The sequence below is a fragment of the Tenrec ecaudatus genome, chromosome 3 (assembly GCF_050624435.1).
Source record: "Tenrec ecaudatus isolate mTenEca1 chromosome 3, mTenEca1.hap1, whole genome shotgun sequence".
In the NCBI taxonomy this organism is placed as follows: Eukaryota; Metazoa; Chordata; class Mammalia; order Afrosoricida; family Tenrecidae; genus Tenrec; species Tenrec ecaudatus.
Window position 1 is genome coordinate 23400925 of NC_134532.1, and position 24102 is coordinate 23425026.

Here is a 24102-nt window from a genome sequence, read left to right on the forward strand (position 1 = left end):
CAGCATTCCCTGGGGACCTTGCCACTCCATTCCCTTGCTGTTCTGCTGCTCTCCCCCAGTGCTTCGCCTTGGTGTGGTGGGATCAGGTCTGGTGCAATTCCCACACTGTGTCTCCTGTGCTGTGCCCTGTATCGCCCTTAGTCACTGAGTGACACCATCTTGTTCTTTTAAGCTTCTGCCCTTACCTTTGCTCTGGGCATCACCTATTTACCTACCCCTTGACATTCCTTGACTGTAGGCTGCAGACTTTCCGAAAGGCTTTAAAATTAGACATCCGTAAACATAAGAGCTTAAGAGAGTAGTAAATAAGGATTCCCCTGACTTGTTTTTTTGTTTAGAATATCTTTGTCTTGCCCAACGTACCTCTAGGATGTCCTTTGGTGTCCCTCTGTCTCTTGTTGTCCACCTCTAAAGCAAGTTTCTCTACTTACCTCACTATTGTGCATAAATGGGCTACCCAACCATAGGCATCTCTTCACACACAATAGATATGTTGTAAAGAGTAGCCAGGATGCAAGGGGATTGGAGCAGGACAAACTTGGGTTACACTTGGCTGGAGTGGCATACATGACCATGATTCAGCTTGATCACTTTAGCCAAATATGTCAAGGGTTATGGTCTGAGGTGCAGTAGTGACTGGTAAAGCAAATTCTTCATAAAATATTCTTCTTCAGTTAGATTGCTGGTGAAAAGAAGATATTTATCTTCAATGGAATTTGAGAATGTTGAGGCCTTAAATACTTCTACTTTATTCTAAAAATAAATATTGTATATATAGGATGTGGATCCAAAATTGATAATGATATTTGAGAAATTAGTAAAATTGCAATGTAAAGATAGGGTGAGTGCTTGTTTAATGTAAACACCCTCACACTGGAGCTTGACTTTGATCCCGAGGGTTGGGGGTGGTCACTATTTAGCACAGGAAGTGCAGGCTAACAACCTGACATGCCTTTCTTAGCATTGCCTCCTCTTCTGTTTCAGAACAAAGATTTGCCACAGACAAATATGGTCCAGTCTAGGGAGCTAGAAATCTGTCTTGCACATTGAAGCATCACAAGGAAGGATTTCAACTTCTGATGGGGTTCTGAACCAAATCCATTCACCTGACACCAAACAGGTTGAGCAACTCTGGAGTTCCTAGGGGCGTCGCTAGGTGGAGGAGCTTGAGGGGAAGCAGGAGGGATCCAGGCTTCCTGGGGTCTGAACCCAGGAAAACACCAGTGTACAAGGGCCCAGGCTGCCCCAATAGTCAGGGTCCAAGTTCTTTGTGCATGTCGCTGTATGATAGAATGCACTGGTTACGTAACCGTTTAATAATTGTATTAGAACTTAAATTGTGAGCACTCTGATTTTCAAAAAGCTGGTGGCATAGTGGATACAGATTGGACAGCTAACTGCAAGGTCCGTGGTTCAGAATTACAAGTCACCCCTGGAGAGAAAGACAGTGTTTCTAATCTTATAAAAAGTTACAGCCTCGGAAATGCACAAAGGGTTGTTCCACCTTCTTTTAAAAGTCGCTATAACCAGAATCCATTTGGTGGCAGTGAGTTGGGTTTTAGGTTTGCACTGCTGATGACATGACAACTGTCCATTTCCTGCTTCCCCACTTTGATTAAGCCTCCATTGAATTCTTTCTTATCATTAACCCAGAATGTAGATCATCTTCCCCTTGGGGAGAATGCCTTAGAAAATAGATTGCCTGCACTCCTCTCCAGCCAGCTCCCTCCAAGGGCCTGCCTAGATGTATCCTTGATGGAGCTCATCTTACTGAGGACAGCACAGGAGTCATTGTCATGAGTCTGACCTTGACTGCCTCAGTTTGAAGGCCCTGGGCCAATCTTGTAATTTTTTCTATCTAATAATGTGCAGGTCCTAATTATGATGTCATTCCTGCTGCTACAGTCCCACCTGTATCTGTGATGTATTGATCTGCCACCAATCGTGATCTGCGACATGCCTTTTGTTCTGTGCCCTATTATCCAGGGTCCCGACTGAATCCTCAATTGCATTTTCACCTCCTACTAATGGCCCCCCTTTTCCATACGGTATGTGTGTGTCTTTTTTTGTCTCTTAAAGTTTAATTAATGTTTTCCTGAATTTATATTTGACAAAAGGGTCACTTTTCTACTCTAACACACAATTTGGGAGGGATCTGAAATGACTCAAGGTACAGTTCTTTGGGACAGCATCTTGACAGCCATCCCTGCAGGTGAGGTCAGGCCCTTCAAACCCCTGGCTTCTGTCCTAAATGTGCAAACATTACAAAGGTCTTTTAGTTCTGTGGATAAATGCTCACTCTGTACCTTAGCCTCACACCAAACACACTCAGCTCTTTGTAGGGTGGCAAATCTAGTTCTCCACATAAGTAATCATATGTACCTCACTTTACTTACTAACCTTCTGCCCAAAGGCACTCAACCCTTGTCCTGTGGCCCGGGAATCCCACTGTTCTGTCTCAGTCTCTTGGTTCTGCTGCCACCATGTCTGTGTTGCTGCTTCTCCCCATCACTTTCTCTCTTGTGTCACAGCTCTCTGTCTTTGGGATTGAAGAGTTTCAATGCAAGAATCTAGGATCCACAGCCCCCTACTCCTGGCTCATTTTTTTGATGGTTGTGAGATCCCAATTTCTCTCTCTGAAATGACTCAATTAGTCCTAATATGATTTCCAATCTGACTAATTCTCAGGTTAGGTTTCAGACCGTTTATTTACATAACTATAAGGCTTAAACAAACAAACAAAAAATCAAACTCACTGCCATCAAGTTAACACTGACTCATAGCGAGCCTGTATGACCGGGTAGAACAATCCCCGTGGGTTTCCAAGACTGTCACACTGTAGCGGAGTAGAAAGCCATATCACTCGTGGGAGAAGGAAGCCCCATCTGCTTTCGAGGACAAATTGGTGGTTTCAAACTGCTGAACTTGCAATTAGCAGTTCAACAGTCACCACTATGATGGGCTCCTTTCCTCGTTCACATTGGTGGGCGACAAACCCACATAAATAATTTGGAAGAAGTTAAGGGGACATAGCTAGAAAGACTGTAAAACTTGTATAGGTCAACTGTCTTAACTCAGTGATGATCAACCTTCCTAATGCCGCGAGCCTTTAATACAGTTCCTCATGTTGTGGTGATCCCCCAACCATAAAATTACTTTGGTTACTATTTTAAAACAGTTATTTCGCTACTGTTATGGATCAGGCAACCCCTGTAAAAGGGTCATTCGACCCCCAAAGGGGTCTCGAACCATAGATTGAGAACCGTGATGTAACTGCATTAAGTAATACAAAAAATACTACATTAACAACATTATCTATATTGGGATTCAAAAGTGCACTCACTATTGGGGGATGTATACTTCTTCATTTATATATATATAATATTTCATATATATATTTCAATCTCATAGATGTCATATAAGTGTTTATTATGGAGCCTTGGTTTTGACATGTGTTAAGAGTTGGCCTGCTATCCTCAAGATCAGAGGTACACACCCATTAGCTTCCGGTCATGGCTTTAGGGTCTCGGGAGCTCTGTTCTCCTGTGTCCTATCTGCAACTTATGCGTCTAACTCTACTTGATGGTGAGTTTTAAAGTGTTTCTAAAGTGATTGCACAATTTATAGTTCCTCTGTAAGATAATCTTTAGTTTATTTTAAATTAAAAGATCATTTTTTTCGGGACACTTCCAACTCTTGTTACAATCCATATATCGGTTGCATCCGGCATATTTGTACATATGTTGCCTTCATTCCTTTCTAGACACTTACTTTCTTTTTTAAAAAAATCTTTTTATTAGAGGCTAATACAACTCCTATCACAATCCACATATACATCAATTGTGTAAAGCACATCTGTACATTCGTTGCCCTCATCCCTCTCAAACACCCACTCTCCACCCAAGCCTCTGGCATCAGGTCCTCATTTTTTTCCCCTCCCTCCCCAGCTCCCCCTCCCTCATGAACCCTTGATAATTTATAAATTATTATTTTGTCATATCTTGCTCGGTCCCACGTTTCCCTTCACCCACTTTTCTGCTGTCTGTCCCCCAGGGAGGAGGTCACATGTAGATTCTTAAAATCGATTCCCTCTTTCCACCCCATCCTCCTCCTACTCTCCCAGTATCGCCACTCACACCACTGGTCCTGAGGGGATCATCCACCCTGGATTCCCTGTGTTTCCAGTTCCCATCTGTGCCAGTGTACATCCTCTGGTCTAGTCAGACTTGCAATTGCAAGGTAGGATTCGGATCATGACAGTGTGTGTGTGTTGAGGGGTGGGTGGGAGGAATTTAGGAACTAGATGAAAGTTGGATTTTTCATTGTTGGTATATTGCACCCTGACTGTCTCATCTCTTACCCAAGAACCTTCTGTAAGGAGATGTCCAGTGGCCCACAAATGGGCTTTGTGTCTCTATTCCGCACTCCCCACTCATTCACTATGGTAAGATTTTTTGTTCTGATGATGCCTGATACCTGATCTCTTTGACACCTTGTGATTGCACAGGCTGGTGTGCTGCTTCCATGTGGGCTTTGTTGCTTCTGAGCTAGATGGCCGCTTGTTTACCTTCAAGCCTTTAAGACCCCAGACGCTATATTTCTTCATAGCCGGGCACCATCAGCTTTCTTCACCACATTTGCTTATGCACCCACTTGGTCTTCAGAGGTCGTATCATGGAGGTGAGAACACAATGATATGACTTTTTTGTTCTTTGTTGCTAGATAACTGATCCCTTGAGCATCTCATTGTCACACAGGTTGGTGTAATTCTTCCATGTGGGTGGGCTTTATTCTTTCTGAGCCAGATGGCTGCTTGTTTACCTTCAAGCCTTTAAGACCCCAGATGCTATATCTTTTGATAGCTGGACACCAACAGCTTTCTTCACCACATTTGGTTGTTCATCCTCTTTGTCTTCAGTGGTTGTGTTGTGAAGGTGAGCATCATAGAATGCCAATTTAATAGAAAGTATTCTTGCATTGAGGGAGTACTTTGAGTGGAGGCCTAATGTCCTTCTGCTACCTTAATGCTAACCCTATAAATTTATGCACATAGATCTAGTTCCCAATCCTCATGTATATATTTGCATATATACATGCCTTTATCTAGACCTCTATAAATGTCCTTTGCCTCCCAGCTCTTTCCTCTGTTTCCTTTGACTGCCCTCCTGTCCCACTATCATGCTCAATCCCCACCAGGGTCTCAGCAATTCCTCTTAGTTACATTACCCTTGATCATGCCCAACCAGGCCTCCCATCCCCTCCTCATCACCGATTTAGATCGCTTGTTGTTCCTTTGTCCCTGGGTTTATTAACACCACTACCTTTTCCCCCACCTTCCCCTCTCACATGTCCCCGTGCAACTCTCGGTCCCCTTGTTTTCTCCTCCAATTGTTCATCCAGCCTATCTTATTTAGACAGAACTGCGGATATAATAACATGCACAAGACAAGACAGAGCACAACTAAGCAACTATATACAACAAAAAACAACAAACCAATAACAAAAACTACAAAACAAAACACAACAAGAAAGAAAAGCTTGTAGTTAGTTCAAGGATTGTTTGTTGGCCTTTAGGAGTGTTTTGCAGTCCAGTATGTTGGGGCACCACGTCCTGGCCCCAAAGTATACTTTCCACATTCCCTGGGGACCTTGTAGCTCCATTCCCTTGTGGTTATGTTGCACCCCCTTAATATTTTGCCTCGGTGTGGTAGGATTTGATCGGGTGCAATTCCCACACTGTATCTCCAGTATTGTCCCCTGTAGGGCTATGGGCACTGAGGGACGTCATGTCCCATGGTGGGACAGGCCATGTGCTCTTCTCTGTTGCCTGGCTGCTCTCATTGGGAACATTGACCTCCGGGTCTGTTGAGTTCTGATGTGCTCCACTCTCTCCTCCGCCCCCTTCATCTGCTCCCGTGTGCTCCGATCAGATATGTCCCTCTTTTTCGGAGCTGTAGATTCAGTGCTGTCCTTTGAAATAAATGCTTCTGAGGGGAGGGGCAGGTGTCCACTTAGTAGTTGGTATTGGGACTGACCCACCCAGACCTCTCCACTGGTTCCCTACTCCACACCGGCATGTTGCATTGACATCTTGGAGCACCGGGTTGAAGTCTGGTCCCTCTTTCCCTGTGGAGATATAAATAATACCCTCCCCTTGGGTGGGTTAGTGCCCAGTGCCCCGGCTACCCTTTTCTTTTAATTATTATTTTTTGCTTTCTCCACCTCCTTTTTATGTGTCTACCATTTGTATCCCTGTATTTGGTCTGGTCCCTATCATATTACCTGGTCCTCAGCCCGGTAATGTTTTTATACTGTAGCTTTTTCCCTATGCCCCTTTTTTCCTTTTTTTTTATTTTCTAAAGTTTACCTCAGCAGCCTTTGAAGTCTTTCTTTAAGTCAATGTTATCTTGAGGTCTGTTTTGTCTCTTTTGCCCTCTGGGTGAGGTTGTTCTATGTGGTGGTCTCTTATTTATGCTTGGTGAGTGTTATTTTTCTGCCCATACTGGGTCGTCTAGGATCTTTTGTAGGTATGGGTTTCTTCTAATGTATTCTTTGGGTTTTTCCTTGTCTGGGAATACTTACTTCTCCATCTATCTTGATCGATAATTTGGCTGGGTATAGTATTCTTGGGTTTGCATTGTTTTCCTTCTTTGGAATATGTTACTCCATTCTCTCCTCTTCTTCATAGCTTTTGCTGATAGGTCTGAGAAGATTCTTATTTGGGAAGCTTTATATGTGATTGTTTGTTTTTCCCTAGCTGCTCTCATGATTTTCTCCTTTTCCTCAACGTTGGATAATTTAACTATTATGAGCCTTGGTGACTTCTTCTTGGGATCTAGTCTTGCTGGTGTTCTTTCAGCCTCCTGAACGGTTGCCTGGTTTTCACTCATTAACCTGAGGAAGCTTTCTTTCATGAATTCTCTATTGTTGCAAATGACTTCTTTGTTGTGTCTTCCTCTGGTATGCCAATAATTCTAATGTTGTTCTGCTTCATAGTATCAGATATAGCTCTTCAGTTTTCTTCAGCTTTTCTGATGATCTGATTAGACTTTTGTTTGCGTTTGTTAAAGTCTGCTTGGGGATCCTCCAAGTCACTGATGCAGTTCTCTGATTCCTCCAGTCGCTTCTGGACATCCGTGAGTCTGCTACTCGTTTTTGTTATCTCCTCCCTAAGCTCCTGTATTTCTCTTTGATTTATGGCTTTTATCTCCTCTGTCATTTCATCCTTTTTCTGTATTGTTTCACTGATATCCTCTATGACTCCAAGTAGCATTCTGAAAATTTCTTTCCGTGGCAGTTCAATGTCTGTTTCCTCTATGCATGTCATTATGGTCAGGACATCTCCTGGCATTGCCTTTAGTTTCTCCTGTTTTTTCATTGAGGTCGTTGGGGCTAATGACTGTTTGCGTTGTTTTGTTTTAGATGAGCCAGGTGCCATTTTTCAGGGAGACGAAGGCCACTGGCTCTCTCGGGGAGACTTGTAGGAGTACTTCTTTGAACTGCCTATAGCTTATTTCACTATGGAATTAAACTACCACTTTACCCTCCTGTGGCTTCTCTCTCAGTGGAGTGACCCAGAAGGGTTGCCTGCTTTGGTGTTGCAGAGGTTGGGGAAGGTTTCTGCCTCAGCGTTGAGGAGTGTTGGCGGAGCTGTCTCATGCCCCCCTGGCACCCAGGCAGTAATTTCCCAGTAAGGAGTTGAGCAGAGTAGCCCCTGGTGGAAATATGGAGGGCCTTCCCAGACTCGGGCTAGCTACACAGCAATGGAGCTCACCTACCTGGGTGTGTTGCAGCATAGACTAAGGGGAGTGGTCTGGAGGCTAGCAGTAGTGTGTGAGAGATGAAGAAAGAGACAAGGAAGAGAAAAAGAGTTAAAAGGCAAGCCCTCTGGGCCTGTGTGGGGTGGAGGAGGGGGGATATAGTGAAGAGATGGAAACAAAACAACAATGTATCTGAGTTGCAATCCCCTCCAGTGGAGTTGCACAGGTTTTGTTCCTGCTCCTAGGAGGCAGCTGGCAAGCCGTGACTGTGTTGAGAAAAGCTCCCTGCACAGCCCTGCACCCCTCCAAGTCCGAGGGTGGGGGGACAGAGAGGAGCCGCAAGTGTCCAGTCCTTGTCCCAAGGCGGGTGTTGGCAAACTGGCTATGTTGAGAACAATCCGCCCTTCATGATCCAAATGGTCCTGGGCTCCAGCAAAAACAGTGGTAGGGCCAAGGTCAAGCCCCAGCTGGCCTCCACTGAGTTTAGCCAAAATCCCCCAGCCCCTCCAAACCCCATGAGTCTGTGCCTACTTTACTTTATGATGTTCCTCCTGCACTCCAGCATTGTTGAATTTCCCTCTAAGCAACTCTCGTGGGCTGAATTCTGCGTAGTACCTCTGGTCAATCTTTAGTTTATAATAGCTATTTATATAGCCCATTTAAAATGTTTCCAGATGCTTTAATTAACAGTCATCTTCAAGGTTCCTTAATTTGCCATTTTCCTTGAGAGTCACACAGTAAGGAATTGATATTTTTGTATGCTGTGAGGTAATTGATATTTTTTTTTTCTTTTGTTGACGTTTATATTTGATTGCCCAATCTCTATTTGTTATAAAGTCATCTTTTATTCACATGTCTGAAAATTATGAGTTTAAATTTTATTGCTCGTGGTATAAGCATACTTACCATCACACAAAAAGGCACCATTAAAAATATTGAGAACTTTGTGTGTTAAGAAGAAAGAAAGAACAGTAACAGCATCTGAAACTACAAGTTATGTGTTACTCACATTGTATTCTCCCATCAGCCTGCAGATGGTGCATTATCAGCCGCTTAGAGGAAGGAGGAAGAAGGGCCTGGTATTACTACTTTGGGGATGTCCTCATTAGAGATTGAAATTTGTGAGCAGCATTAGAGCTGATCCAGATAAGACAAACAGAACACCCCAGTTGCCTGCAGTGCCCTAAGGACCAAAGAAAATGACCAAGGCTCAGGTGATTCTGATGTGTTTTATCCTTTTCTGTATTTCCTACTGGAATTGAAGAACCTTTATAATACTGATTCAGTTCATTGGAAAAGCGGAGACTTGAAATATTAGAAATTAGAGATAAACTTTGACTCTGACTTCAACATTTTGCTGGAAAAATTAGGAATATATTGATCATAGGATTAACACTGAACTATTGATATTCAATATAATACATAATTGGTGATGGTTTGGATGGCATTATCTTCCAAATCATAATTCATTATTCTATGGCCAGCTCCTGAGAATCATCAAAATGATACGCTATGCATAGTTTTTAAGGAGAAATAAAATCACTTCTTTAGGAAAGTTCACTATTCCATGGGACTTTTGTCTGATTAAGTTTCTTTAATGCTTCTTTCTGGAGGTGATATGTTACATACTCTCCCAAACAATAACATTCTCATTAATGCATCTAAAATGGGCCTTGTAGCAATACTGGCTTAAAAATAGTTGATAGCATCTCATCTCCTCTAACTATAGATGCAGCATCAACCGTCAATGAGGCAGAGCTTAAACATACCTGTATGAGGCAGTGTTTAAACATACTTGTACCCTCCAGTAGTTTTCCAGTTATGACACCAGTATCTTTGCCACAGCCCGCTCCTAACTCAGCTCATTACTTTAATGCAGTGGCCATGGACTAATTACAGTCCAGAGTCACAGGTACCAGTTTTGTTTGGTAACAATGTAATTTGGTATCAGAATTAATACGCTACACATTGGCATTCATATTAAAGAACCATGTAGGCACATTTGTTCTTCTTCAGGGAAGGCCTGTTTTCCCTGTCCCCTATCAGACATTTTTCCTTCTAAACATAGGCTCATTTCTTAGTTCTATCTTTATAGGCTCCTCTCAACTCCTTTTGGATATCCTCTTATTGATCTTGCCTGCCTGTCCCACTATCTTGGCTGAAAAGCCCTTTTTGGACCTATCACCATTGGCTCTGTCACTGTGTCCCTTCTGCCCTGGTCATTGTCTCCATTGGTGCAGCTCTTGACCCATGAATAGTACAGTTCATTTTCCAGGAGCATCAGTAGACCAGTCCCTATGAGGTAGAGGTTCAAGATGGTCCATAATTTGCTCTGCAGCATCTCAAAAACCTAAATAGTCATGAAGTAAATAAATCCCTCTTCAAGATGTGGAAGATGGTATGTCCCAAATCTATATACAGAGCAGATATCAGTCTGTAGAATTCTCCTGATTAATGTGTTTGCGAAGGCTGATGAACCACATCATCAGGTCAGACAACAGTCCACTGCCTCACAAAGTGAAGTTGTTGATTCTGGTCAGCTAATAGGTTGCAGGGAGTGAGGAATCCAAATAGGAAGGTGGGACAGCAAGCTGCTGGCTCATGGAGTGGAGGAAGCTCTCAAGTCAGGTCACACAGGCAGCTCATAGTTTCCATTCAAGAAAATGGCTCACAAATTTTTGGAAGCTGACAAATCCCTAATCCATGAGTTCATTCTGAACTCTGTGGTTGCAGGGGCTAACAAAACCAAATGTGTCTCACTCTCTCTCACCACAGCATGCCTGCAGAAAGTTCTCTCGCTCCCTCTTGAGATGATGGCTTCTTGGCCCAACCTAGCACCTTCCCTGCTTAGGGAAGATTATGAGGGCTCCAGAGGTCTACCCAATGGCATTAGAGCTAGGACGGGCCCCTTGGAGAGAATGCGGTCAAAGATGACAGGTTCAAGAGCACCTTGCAATTAAAGTTAAGGCAAAGGTGGCTGAGAAGAATTTGTCCTAATGTTGTCAAGAGTAGATTTTGCTAAGGTGTCCTTTAAGAATTTAGAAAGTTGTTCTGCATTCCTGAAGGGAGGTATTGCCTATGATTATTCTGATAATGGTTCTGAGTTATAGCTTCTTGTTCCTGATCCCAGGTTGTACCTTGTTCATTTTAGACGACTTGATCTATTTGGTAAAGTTTTATTTGGTAACAGCATGTAATTTGGTATCAGACAAAGAATGGAGTGGGAGGAATGACTTGAGTATTGACCAAATATGTGGGAGAGCTGAGGTATGTTTGACCTCCCCCATTTGAACTGTTCCTGATACCTATCGCCACTGAAGGTACAGAGCCTCTTATAATGGTGATACTGCTAGAACTCCTCATTCCATTTCACAATGTACTGTAAACTTGTTTGTTAATATAAACAAGTGTGTGAATATAAATCTATGTTGTGTGAAATAAATCTGAGGCATTTTTATCTACTTTGTATGAATATAAATCTGAGCTATATCTAGCTCATTCAGATAATTTCACTGGTACTCAACATTCTAATTTTATGACTGGATGCATTATTTTGGAGCATGGTGGTCCCACCACTCAAACGGTGATCCTCAGGAGTGACATTGCAATTGTGGCAAATAGTGAAGACAGAGAGCAGACAGTGGGGAACAGGGGCTCCTTATCATGTCAGGACTGAGAAAGTGAATGTATTTTCTAATGGGTCTATATAATTGAGCTTAAAGATCTTTCCATAAGGAATGCACTTAATGGAATTAGTGTATACGTAGTCAATGGGTAATGTCATAAGCAGGTAACATAATAAAGAAGCAAGATGATGAGTCACCATCTTTACCTAGTGTTAGTTGACTTCAAAACCTCTGAGCCCTCCTCAGGTATTTGCTACATTTATGATGGGTTGGACTCAGAATCTGATTGCTCTGATCTACAGATAACCTTCAGGCACAGTGAAGTAGCCAGGCACAGAAATGATTCATCTACTATGGTAGCTCCTTTAAGACTGCTCCTTAATGGAGAACTATTGTTGGCGGAGCACATTATTTGATCTGGAAAATGTGTATATGAAAACATTAATTTCTAGAACAAAGGAGATCTTTGTGAAAATAGGGCTAGTTTTCCATCCCCATGGTTGCCAATGTCAAAATAAGGTCAAATACACTTTCTACCAAGTTCTCAGTTTACTACATATTATGGAATGTACAGTTTTCATTACTGTTTTGCTTTCTTTACTATAAGATATTTTTAAAAATCTTCAAATGAAAAATATATCATTAAATAGACTCCCTTTACTACAGGAATCACTGACATTCAGTGACGTAGCTGTAAAGTTCACCTGGGAGGAATGGGAGCTCCTGAACCCTGCTCAGAAGACCCTATATCGGGATGTGATGTCGGAGAACTATTGTAACCTGGTTTTCATTGGTGAGGAGAATTCTCAAGTCATTGACCTCGTCCCTGGCTTTTCCTATCTTATGTGTTAAAATCTTTGCAGTGTCTGTGGTGTTCCTAAGGAGGTAGATTCTCATTGCATTCTCTGGGCCTGAGTTAATGGGTAAGGTCTTCTATCCTTGAGAGAACACCCTTTATTTTGTTGCTTTGAACATGAGTTTCCTAGAACTACAACATTCTTCAGGCCTTACAAACTTTAGGCTAATTTTGGTGTGTCTAAGATTCTGTAATTTCTCATACACATGTTATCTAGTTGACATTGAGAAGGTTTCTCTCAACTCCAACAAGGAGAACTTTGGTCAGTATTAGAAACAAGCTACAGCAGAACTTTTCAGGGGTATGGTTAAAATACCTTTAGGGGAATTGGCTGGACGAGTTGATTCAACTGGCAGAAGGCCTCACATCCATGGTCGGTATCGGAAAATGCATAAAAGTGTGTGCTTCTTTGAATGTGAGAGCTCTCTTTTCCTAGAAGTTGAGAGAAGTACTTCTGTAGCTCTCATGAGATTAGATTTCCAGTTATTTGATTTATATTATTGTATGTTTGCTTCCATAATTTTCTTTCTTTAAGATTCTCAAAACTTCCCCTCTTTTATATGCTTCTACCTTACTATGAAAATCCATCTTACAAACTTCTCTCCAGAGAACTCTGAATTTGTAACTGTCCTCTGAATACACCACATTCCTCCCCTACTGAGTAAGAATGGATTGATTGCCCTGTGTAGTATGCAGCACCATCTTGGATCTTGAGCTCCCACTATAAATGGGTTTCCTTTGTGCTTCCTTAGCTTTCCCTAAAGGTTTTGATGTCCATTTTCTCATTTGTTCTCTTGTCCCTTTAAAGTTTTCTTCATTCTGGTGAAATAAGTTCTTTCTGTTTTCTAATAGAGATGGTCAAATTGCCTTCTCTGTTGGATTTCTTTAATGGTCGCATTTCTCCATATTTTACTCCTTTTGGTGAACCACATTTATAACTTCTGTTATTTTCAGGTATCGAAAATCAACTTTCTAGCATGAAAAATCTTATCAGCTTAGGATATACTTTAGCATTGTTCCTCCACTTTTTTTTCTACTTGTAAGATTTTTTAAAATTCGTCTGTTTCTCCGATAATTTTGTAAGTGGAAAGGGTCTTCTTGGTTTTTTTTATTAAACGCATGTCTGCTATATATTCCTTACTATACAGTATGCCTCTGCTGCTTTTAAAGAGCAGTTTGACTGTATGTTCCAACAGATATTTGTTGTTGTTATTCATATAATGCACAGTATATTCAATAGTGTTCTCTCATTTTTTGTCTATTCTACATTGCTCTCTCTTGTTTTCTGTCTTTTGAGTTGTTTCTGTTTCCATATGTGCGATGCTGTCTTTGGTGTCTTCCAACAACTCACCTTGTTTTAGTCATTAGTCTTCAGATATCAGTCTCGCCTTGTTTTGACTAATGAGCTCCATCAGTTCATTTACTAGATGTGGTTGATTTGATTTTTGTTTGTTCCATTCAGAAAGATCCATGTGTTCAGTTTCCATTTCTGTTGTTTAATAAGGAATTTGCTGTGAATTCATCATTGGTCTCAAAATTTTATCAGTAAACTTACGTGTCATTTGTGTCAGTAAGGCCACATTTTCCAACTACTAATACTGTTCCCAAATTTTGCAGTGATAGGTGCACATGATTGTATGGTTGATTAATGTCAGCCTGAAAAAGTTATGTGATATATATATATATAATATATTTTGGGGGGAGCTCTTAAAGCTATTACTACATTCCACAGTTCAATCACATCGAGCAGTGCTGTACAATTCCTATCACAGTTTCAAAACATTTTCTTCTTGAATTCTTTGATATTAGCTCCAATTTATCGCCTCTTTCCCCCCACCCTCAATTTATTTATTCTGGAAAACAGAACCTGGATCAAAGTGTAAGCAGCCATATCTCTATATTCCTGACTACAGGGCTTGGACAACCAGTGCTAATGTTAGAAGAAAAACTCCATAAGCCCCAAGGATGAAGGTAGAGCTGATAATGCACAATCTCCAGATAGAATTTTCTCTGTATCTGCCCTCCAGTAAGATGTTAGTATACAGCCCCTACAAGTGCCTGACTTCTTGCTACTCAACTAAAAGATGCCTAGCTTTAAAAGCAATCAGGTTCCCTTTGTTGCTATCATTCAAGGAATCAACTGTCACTTTGTCTTTTAAATGCCCTCTGGATGGGTCCTAAAGGACAGTCCTGTAATTGAAGGGCACATGTAGGAAAGCTTTGTATTATTTCACCAATTTATATAGTCTCAGGGCATGCAGCTACCTCCTACACACACACACACACACACACACACACACACACACACACACACGCGCGCACAACCCTACACCTACAGATACCTACCTATATAACAAGGTAGGCAGTATCTTTACCCTGTAGGTCCCTGAACTAATTTGGGTGAGCAGCTTAAGACCAGTGCTGAGGCTGAGGGCAGGTGAAGGGGATAAACTGACCTCTGAGCAGGGAGAACAATAACAACATTTCTGCTCTTGTAGTTAAAGTTGGTGGCAGATAGTAATGATGCTTGTATGAGGCATCATTAAGGTAGCATGGTCATGAGAGGATATTGTGAGGCTGATTTTTAATTAAGCGAATGTAACTGGGATTCTTCTCTAACTTAAAAATGTGAATGCCTCCTTCCAACCAGATACCTGGCCTTGCAATCTTCGTGAATTCTGAGAATAAAGAATTGCTCTGCATCCATTCCCTCCTTGGTCTTCAGTTTCCCACAGCCTGGTACTTATCAAAAAGTGTTCTAAAAGAGTTCAACAGATGCCCACATTTCTACTTGTCCACTACGTGTGTCTGAGCCTTTTGGAGGCTTGCACACCTTGCTACTATATGAACTCACTGTTAAATGACCTTGCTATCTTATTCCATCATCGGAGATGAAGCCACTCTACCCTGTTTTTGCAGTCTGCTTTATTTTCCTTAATTGCACATGCTATTCCTACGAGTCCTTTCGACTATGGGGCTGGATCCCATGCTTTATGTTTGCTTAAACAGTTGGTGCACAAATGTAATAGCGCTTGTAGTAACTGGTCTTACTTGCAGGCATAGGAGTATTAAGCGTCCACTGACAGAATGGTACTTCAGGGAAGATCTTGCAGTGTACTTTTTGATGATGAATATGATGCCAATCTTCTTTAATTTGTCAGCCTCAGCCTTATAAATCACTTGAATATCTGATTAAAAATAGCCAATTCCAGTCTATTTAGTTGAATAACTCATACACTATCAATTATTAAACATTGCATTTTGTTTTGACAACTTGAAATTTTTTTCTTGATAAAATCTCATATATTCCATCTTCCCATTATTAGAGGATGTGTGCAGCTATTTTTTTCTCATTTTTAGTCGTGGCATGTCAACCACTGAGGGTCCCCAAGCTCCCCTCCATCCACATCATTACCATTGTCTGTACTTTGAGGATTTAGTACTTCTTCAGTGTTATTCCATTGCCATTAAATCTGAAGGGTTCATGTTCCAGAATTAGATACATCACAAGTTCTTCCTCCCAGGCCCTATTTCTGGAGATTTCACTAATCCCTGTGCACCATGGGTGATCCTGCTTGAATTAGACATACTGGGTGGCAGTGCTTCTGGCATCACAGAAACATGCAAGCCACCACAAGATAACACTGAAATATGAGTGGTATAAGTTAGAATACAGACTCCATAGACATAAAGAATATGTTTCTGTACGATAATACCTTTTATATATACCTGTGAAAATTGTTTTCTCCCTAGTAGAACATTCTGCATTTTTCACACTCCCAACTTTATGTAGTATTTAGTTGTCCTTCAGTAAAGATTGATGGAGTGAATGTATCTGACCTCTACCACCTGGAATTAGCAATCCTTAGCACCCCTGCAGTCTATGGGTCTCAGTGTATTCCTTGTATTATGTTTGTTGTATATTTTCATGTACCTCTTTAAGCAAATACCAACTCCGTGTTCATTCATCACTTTCATATCCTACCTGATTGCTACGATAACTTTTTATCATTTGGATTGTTTACACAATTGTATTTCTTCCAATGGACAATAAACATTAATCATACCGTTTTATTTATATTCATATAACAGGGAAGTCAGTTGTGCTCAGTGAAGATGAGATAACCTTTCTCCACATTGAACAAGAGCAGTTTTGTACTGAAATGAAATTCCCTGAGTGTGAACCACCCAGGCTCATGAAGTCACAATGCATTCAGTTTCAGGAGTCTGATGAAATTGAGAAACCACACACAGGCGATAAATGTGGAACAGCCTTCATCGAGGACTCTGTGCTCTATGAACACCAGATTATTGATGTATTAGATAAGACCTATGAATGCAGTCAGTGTGGGCAAAAATTCAAGAAAGTGTTCCAACTCAATGAACATTATCAAAAAAGTCATGAAGGACAAAAGCTAGGAAAATCCTTACAATGTGGGAAAACTTTTCACAGTGTATCATACCTCAAGGGACATCAGGAACCTCATGTGTCAGGAATGTCCTATATATTCAGTGAATGTGGGAAAGGCTTCACCAGGAGGAATGATCTCACTGTTCATCAGCAAACTCATACTGGAGAGAAACCCCATGTATGTGGTGAATGTGGAAAAGCTTTTATCAGGAAGAGTACACTTACTGTTCATCAGCGAACTCATACTGGAGAGAAACCCCATGTATGTGGTGAATGTGGAAAAGCCTTTATCACAAAGACTGCTCTCACTGTTCATCAGAAAACTCATACTGGAGAGAAACCCCATGTATGTGGTGAATGTGGAAAAGCCTTCATCACGAAGACTGCTCTCACTGTTCATCAGCGAACTCACACTGGAGAGAAACCCCATGTATGTGGTGAATGTGGCAAAGGCTTTATCACGAAGTCTTTTCTCACTGTTCACCAGCAAACTCATACTGGAGAGAAACCCCATGTATGTGGTGACTGTGGCAAAGGCTTTAGCCAGAAGAGTGCTCTCACTGCTCATCAGCGAACTCATACTGGAGAGAAACCCCATGTATGTGGTGACTGTGGCAAAGGCTTTAGCCAGAAGAGTGCTCTCACTGTTCATCAGAAAACTCATACTGGAGATAAAGCACATGTGTGCGGTCAATGTGGAAAAGCCTTTCTCAGAAAGGATGGTCTCACTGCTCATCAGAAAACTCATACTGGAGAGAAACCCCATGTATGTGGTGAATGTGGAAAAGCCTTTCTCAGGAAGGATGGTCTCACTGTTCATCAGTGCACTCATACTGGAGAGAAACCCCATGTATGTGGTGAATGTGGAAAAGCCTTTCTCAGAAAGGGTGCTCTCACTGTTCACCAGCGAACTCATACTGGAGAGAAACCCCATGTATGTGGTGAATGTAGCAAAGGCTTTAGCCAGAAGAGTGCTCTCACTGTTCATCAGCGAACTCATACTGGAGAGAAACCCCATGTATGTGGTGACTGTGGCAAAGGTTTTAGCCAGAAGTGTGCTCTCACTGCTCATCAGCGAACTCATACTGAAGAGAAACTCTATGTATGTCATCAATGTGGAAAAGCTTTTATGTGGATGACTTCTCTCACTGTTCATCAGCGAACTCATACTGCAGAGAAACCCCATGTATGTAGTGAATGTGGCAAAAGCTTCATTCATAAAGGAAATCTCAAAACTCATCTACAAATTCACAGGAGAAAAACCCCATGTATGTGGTGAGTGTGTTAAAGCTTTCAGCCAGATGTGATGCCTTACACCACATCAGAGATTTCACAAAGGAAAAAAGTCCTTTGCATGAATTAAATGTGGAAAATCTTATATGTGAAAGTCAGAACTCGTTAAACGTGACAAAATTCCCAAAAAAGAAAAACTTTCACTGGAATTAGTGTGACAAAGCTTTCAAAACCATGGAAGATGTGTTAGAGTTTGGCCTGGGCCAAGCATGGGAACAGACAATTGTGACAAATCTTATGAGGACCCATGTTCTGCATTGCTGTCCCTCTACTGACATGACCCACCAGTATAGGGAGAGGATCTTCCGCACTTCCACAGGGTACATGGGTACCTCATTGCTCTTCCAGCTTTCAGTGCCAAGAGAGCTGAACCTGGTGTTTCTGGATCACAGCTATACCAAGCAGTAGAGTGCCCACCCAGATTCCACTTGATCCTGCCTCACCTGCATGCTCCTTGATGTATGTGAACAATTAATCCAGAAGATTAATAGTCCACAACAAACCTCAGCCTCCACAACCCTGAAACCAGAACTAGACGGTGCTCAGCTTCCACTGCTTACTAAGAAAGGGATCACAAAAGAGGGTCCCTGAGTCAAGTGGGAGAAGAAAGTGGAACAAAACCAAAATCATAAAATAGATCCGGCTTACAGGTCTGAAGGAGACTTGGAATCTGCAGATTATGACCTTTAGTGGCCGTTCACTCTTGGACCTGTACTCACACCTCTGCTTCAGCTTTCAGCCAAACAATATATAGGCTTGGAGGGGAAGAATAACATCAACGAATAACATACACTCCCTGGAAGATGAACTGTACAAAATCAAAAGAACAGCAGTTGTTTATGGATTAAAACTGTGGAACAAGAAGGAACAGGAAAGAAGGATGAATAATATAAAAACTAAGGGAGGGCTGAAGTGGGAAGAAGGCCGATATATCTCGGGGAATACAGTCAATGTATGAATTGAATTGAAATCCAATTTACTCTGTAATGTTTTAAATCATTAAAAAAATGAAGAGCTCAAGCCTCATCAGTGATTTTATGTAGGACAGTTACCATATAGCTGTAATGTAACAAACTTTAACAAACTTTTACCTGTGTTTCTAAATTTTCTTGACATAAATACACAAAATTGACAAGCCTTAAATTAAGTCAAGATGGGAAACTCCACAGGAAGTCATGTGGCATCACATACCAGTGAACTCATGGAGAAGGAAAGCTCTGACAATATATTGACTTTGCAAATACCCTCTTTGGTTTCTCTCAGTGTGTCCGTAAACTACATTAGGATTTTAACCAATGTAGTTCAAGTTGGCTGGCCTTTAGCCCAAAAGGAATCATGTGACAATAGAGGATTTGCACAACAGATAAATCATGAATACAGGGAATGTGGCAGTTTATAGGCATTCAGTGACTGGCACTGCCTCCAGTATCCAATTATATTTTCTTTTATGTTCCCCAAATTCCATTGGATAAACTGATGCACTAATTGGACAGAAAAGGACTGGACAAAATGTCTGTACTTTCATTGTATGACTGCAATGTAAATCCTGCAGGAAATCATGAATACAGAAACTGGAAAAGCCTGATAGACTCATCATGTGTGCATATGTACATTGATATGAAGACCAATATCTGATTTTACATTTGATCTCTCTTTGACCCATGTTAACTAGGTTAACTGGAGAAATACTGTGACCATAGAGCAGGAATGTGAATAGCCTTGTTCTCATGCAGAATTCTTTGGAAGGTGGATTATTGCAGATGCAGTTAAGTTAATATCTATCCCTTTATCCTTTGAGATCCTTTTTGACCATTTTAAATCTGTTGTAGTTTTTAATATTCCTCTTTTGGATTGAGGTTTATCTCTGTTTAACTTTGTTGTTGCTTTTTAAAATATATTTATCTGTCTATGAATTCCATGATGCCTACTCGTGATATTACTGGATCATATGGGATTTCAAATTCTGTTTGTTTTTAAGTAGTGCCACATTGATTTCCTCAGTGGCCGTATGTGTTTAAAAATCCACCAGCAGTATGTATGAATCCCAATCCCTCCAGATTCTCTCCAGCATTTGTTGTTTTGATTCTTTGGTTTGGGATGACATTATAGCAGTTATGTGCTAGCTCATTGTTGCTTGAATTTGCATCTTCCTGAAGGCTGTTGAACATGAGCATTTTTTATGTTTGTTAATCATTTGTATTTCATTTTTGGTGAACTGTCTGTTCATATCTTCCCATTTTATTGGGTCTTGTTATTTTATTATTGAGGTGTTAAAGAGTTCTTTATATTTTTGTATTTAACCCTTTGTCTGATGTGTCATTGGTAAAAATAATTTCCTAATCCATGGGCTCTCATTTCAGTCCTCTGATGTGAATAAGTGGTGTAATTTCATTTGTGTCCAAATTTGGAGTCTTTATTCTAGCCGGTGGCTTCTGGGATGATTCAATTCTCTCCAAAATGACTCAAGGCCCAATGATATTCAGGTGGGTTTATAAGGACAAAAACCAACGCAGGTTTGGCTATCAGGAGGGGTTGAGAATATTACATTTCTTTCAGTGGGTAAGCAGGGTAGGGTTGGGGATCCCACATTCCTTTCAGTAAGCAGTTTACAGAAGCTAAGATACGCATTAATCTAACTTTTTGAGGCAGGGTGGAATGGGGTATGGGACACAGGACACATACTGAGAAATGGAGGATATTGACGTTTGGGTAATAATACACTGCAAAGTGGGAAAAGTAGGTGTAGAGGAGAAAGAGGCTACATACTTTAGTGAGGAAAGAGGCCTGGACAGCATTTTCAAAATTCTTTAACGGGGCACACGAGTCGAGAGAAATTCTTACAGCACTGCACTGCGAACCAAATGGCTGGTGATTCAAACTCACTCAGATGTCTTGTAAGTCAGGCTTAGTGAATTAGTTCTCAAAGGTCTCAGTCTTTAAAATAGAAATGCAGTTCTATTTTTTGCACAACGTGACACAGTGAATCAGAATCACCCCTATGGAATCTAAAACAGTACTTGGTTGTTTTGGTTTGTTTAATAGCTATAAGCATATGGAAACCCTGGATGCACAGTGGTAGGGCATTGACCGCCTGAAATCCAGCTTCCAGGAAGAATGATAAAAGGGTCTCTGTCGCAGTCCAGCTGCAGCAAGGTCTGGGGGTCCCTCAAGTGGTCCCTCCCATGGCGTCGGCGAGTTGGGTACAGAAACCACACGACTCAAATGTTGCGGGTGACTGTTCCAATTTTATGCATGCCAAGCTGTGGGATACAGAAGGATTTCTCCCAAGCTGTCTTCCCCAAATATATGCCAGACAGCTGCTTGGGAATGACTACACTTGGAGGTCATCAGAAGTAGGTCAGGGGTTATTCTCCCTGAGAGCTATCAACCATCTAGAGCAATTAGTCACCCTTCTTTATCCCACAATAAATAGGGCCCACTCCCTTCTGATAAGGATAATGGTTGTCTGTTTCCTTGTAGGAGACCCCAGAGAAGTCAAACCCACCCAAGGATGACCAAGGTTAGGCCTCCATCTTGGATCTAGGGTCTGCCCATCTTTTCACATGTATACCCTGAATCCCTCTTCCTATTGCATGTATGTCCCTAGACCACCCCTTCTGATTACTGTATTACATATAGTACAAGCCCCTTCCTGTGACGTATGTCCTCACTTATAATTAGGGGGCTTGCATGTCCCCAGAGAAGATAAATAGCCTGGGCTAGCATTAAATCTCTCTCCCTCCCTCCACGTGGACCATCAGTGGGGCAGAGGTGAGCATGCTACCATGAAAAGTGTCTGACTCCCATTTATTTCAATACTTCATTTCTATCTCTCATGCTCTCAATAACTTTACTATGATCTTTACTTATTATCGCTGTACAATTGCGCCTACCGGACTCGTAATGATGTGTTAGGGGCTGGCTTCCCCTGACATCAAGCTTCAACTTATACATTCTTTTTCTTGGCTGAAAGCTTATTGCCTGAGGTCATAAATCAGGACATTCTCAAGCCAAAAGACGATGACAAGTTACATAAATCACATCATGATTCTTGATTAAAAATTAGTGCATCTTGAAACTAAAACTTTCTCAACTACAAGTGTGATAAATATAAACCTTCTAAGAATATCTGAGCACACTTCATCCAACTAGGGCACATTGTTCTAACTATGAAATCAATAAAGCATTAATACATTTCATTATCAAAAAATTACTTTAGAGGCTTTGGCTGCTCTTTCTTAGGCTATTCCTCTAGGGCTTTTATTTCTTTTTCTTTCTTTTCCACTAAGTTCCCCAAATTCTTTCTGTATCAACGTATGACTTGCCTCACAATAGGTAGCTTTGCCTGAGTGCACTTCAAATTGCCTTACATTAGGAAGCTTTGCTTCAGTGGACTTCGAACACCACAGGGCCCTCCTCTTGCTAACCTTTCCATAAAACTTAAACTACTAAAAGGAACTTGTACACCTTCTTTGTTAACCATTCTTATGCCATTTTCATTGTAAGCCCTTGTTTAAGGTAAATCAGGGTTAGGAACTCTATGTATCTTTGGGTTATTTCCTGGTGGGGGAACACCATGTTCTACCCCCTATGTGGTAACCAATATAAGGAGGGGGGAAATCCATGGGAAAAGGATGATAAACTTTTTTAGGGTCTTGCACAAAAGTTTCAAAATGAGCCTCTGAGATTTCCATGGGTTTTGGTTGCAATAGCTCAGCCTGCTCCAGATCTAACATAAATTCCTTAAGGGGGGTTACTGGCTTCCAGCTTCTAGTATTATTATACAATACACTTTGCACGCAATCATGACGTGGATCTTTCAAAGCCATAGGAAGGGGAGTAACCTCAATTTCTGGGGAATATTCCTCAGTTAACATCAGTTGTTTCCTAAAAGGGGAAGTGATCAAAACTATCAGGAACCAGAGAGCAGCTACAATTATCAATAATATCAGGCCAATAATTCCACAGGGTTCACAGAAGAGACTTCCTTGGTGGAGCCTTCTTTGAATGCTCCTCCTCCATGCGCTGACTTTGTCAAGGCCCATGGTTGGAAGTGGGCTCGGCATGTCTGCTTCCCCAAAATTTACAATCCAGCCCTTAAAATGCCCCTGTGAGTTCAAATTCATTCAGTGACTGTGTTTGTGGCCTAATTGTGTAATTTGAGTCAAAGAAGGACAGCAAACCAATTGTCAAAGTCATTCCCTCGGTCCTGGGATGCTGGCATTTTCTGGATATGAGTTTTCACTGGTTCTTACATAGTCACAGGTGGCAATGTCCTCAGACTGCAGTCTGATAATCTGAAGATGTCCTGTGCTGACTGAAATAAGCATGGAGAAGACCTTTCCTTCTGTAAAGTCCTCAAGGAGATGCATTGATACAGTGACTGCAGTGCTAGCCTCAAACATAGCAGGTCTTGTTTTGATGATGCTGTGTAATTTCTAGGGGTCCTGTAGTCAGTTCTGATTCCCTGTGAACCCGCATACAATAGTCACAAACACTGCGTGGACTTAGATTTGGTCAGTCATCCTCAAGGTGCACTAAACCTCCCAATATTCTGAAATGTGGAAATGATTGTAGAAAATATGATTCAAAGGAAAATACAATCCAATTGGCTGGAGTTGTGTTCTGTTAATTGGCAAACAAGAATAAAACTTTGTAGGTTAAAATTCCAAATACTTTGTTATTGTTTTGTTTTTCTGACTCTATGACTAAGAGATGGCATGGAGGAGGAGATCCCCTTCCAGATCTTATCTAGTGCCCGCTTGAAAAGCTCAACAGATGAATGGAGCCTTTCTTCAAAGATGGCTTTGCCTTAAGTCTGGCATGCTGTCCTGGCTGTAAGATAGGAATGCAGACAGGGTTGAGGGCCAGGGCCTTGACCTACAACTTGGATCTCTCTTTTGGACTGAGATTCTGCCCAACATGGTCCCTGGGAGTGTCTCCTGAAAGTCATGATATAAACAAAGTGAAAGCTATATAAAATTTTATTGATTTTCATTTAAATTAAAATTATGAAATAAAATTATTTAGGTTAATATGGTCTACAACAGTGGTTCTCAACTTGTGGGTCACAACCCATTTGGGGTTTGAATGACCCTTTCACAGGGTTCTCCTGATTCATAGCAGTAGCAAAATTACAGTTATGAAGTAGCAAGA

General features: G+C 41.3%; 1 protein-coding gene across 1 annotated transcript in view; it reads left to right on the plus strand.

The window, feature by feature from the left end:
* The window catches only part of LOC142443180 (uncharacterized), a 245514-nt gene that overhangs the window by 24897 nt on the left and 196515 nt on the right, over positions 1-24102 (plus strand). Inside the window, exon 3 of the mRNA XM_075544709.1 lies at positions 16550-17750. Within this exon, the coding sequence (XP_075400824.1) occupies positions 16550-17750 (1201 nt within the window). The remainder of the gene's footprint in view (positions 1-16549; positions 17751-24102) is intronic.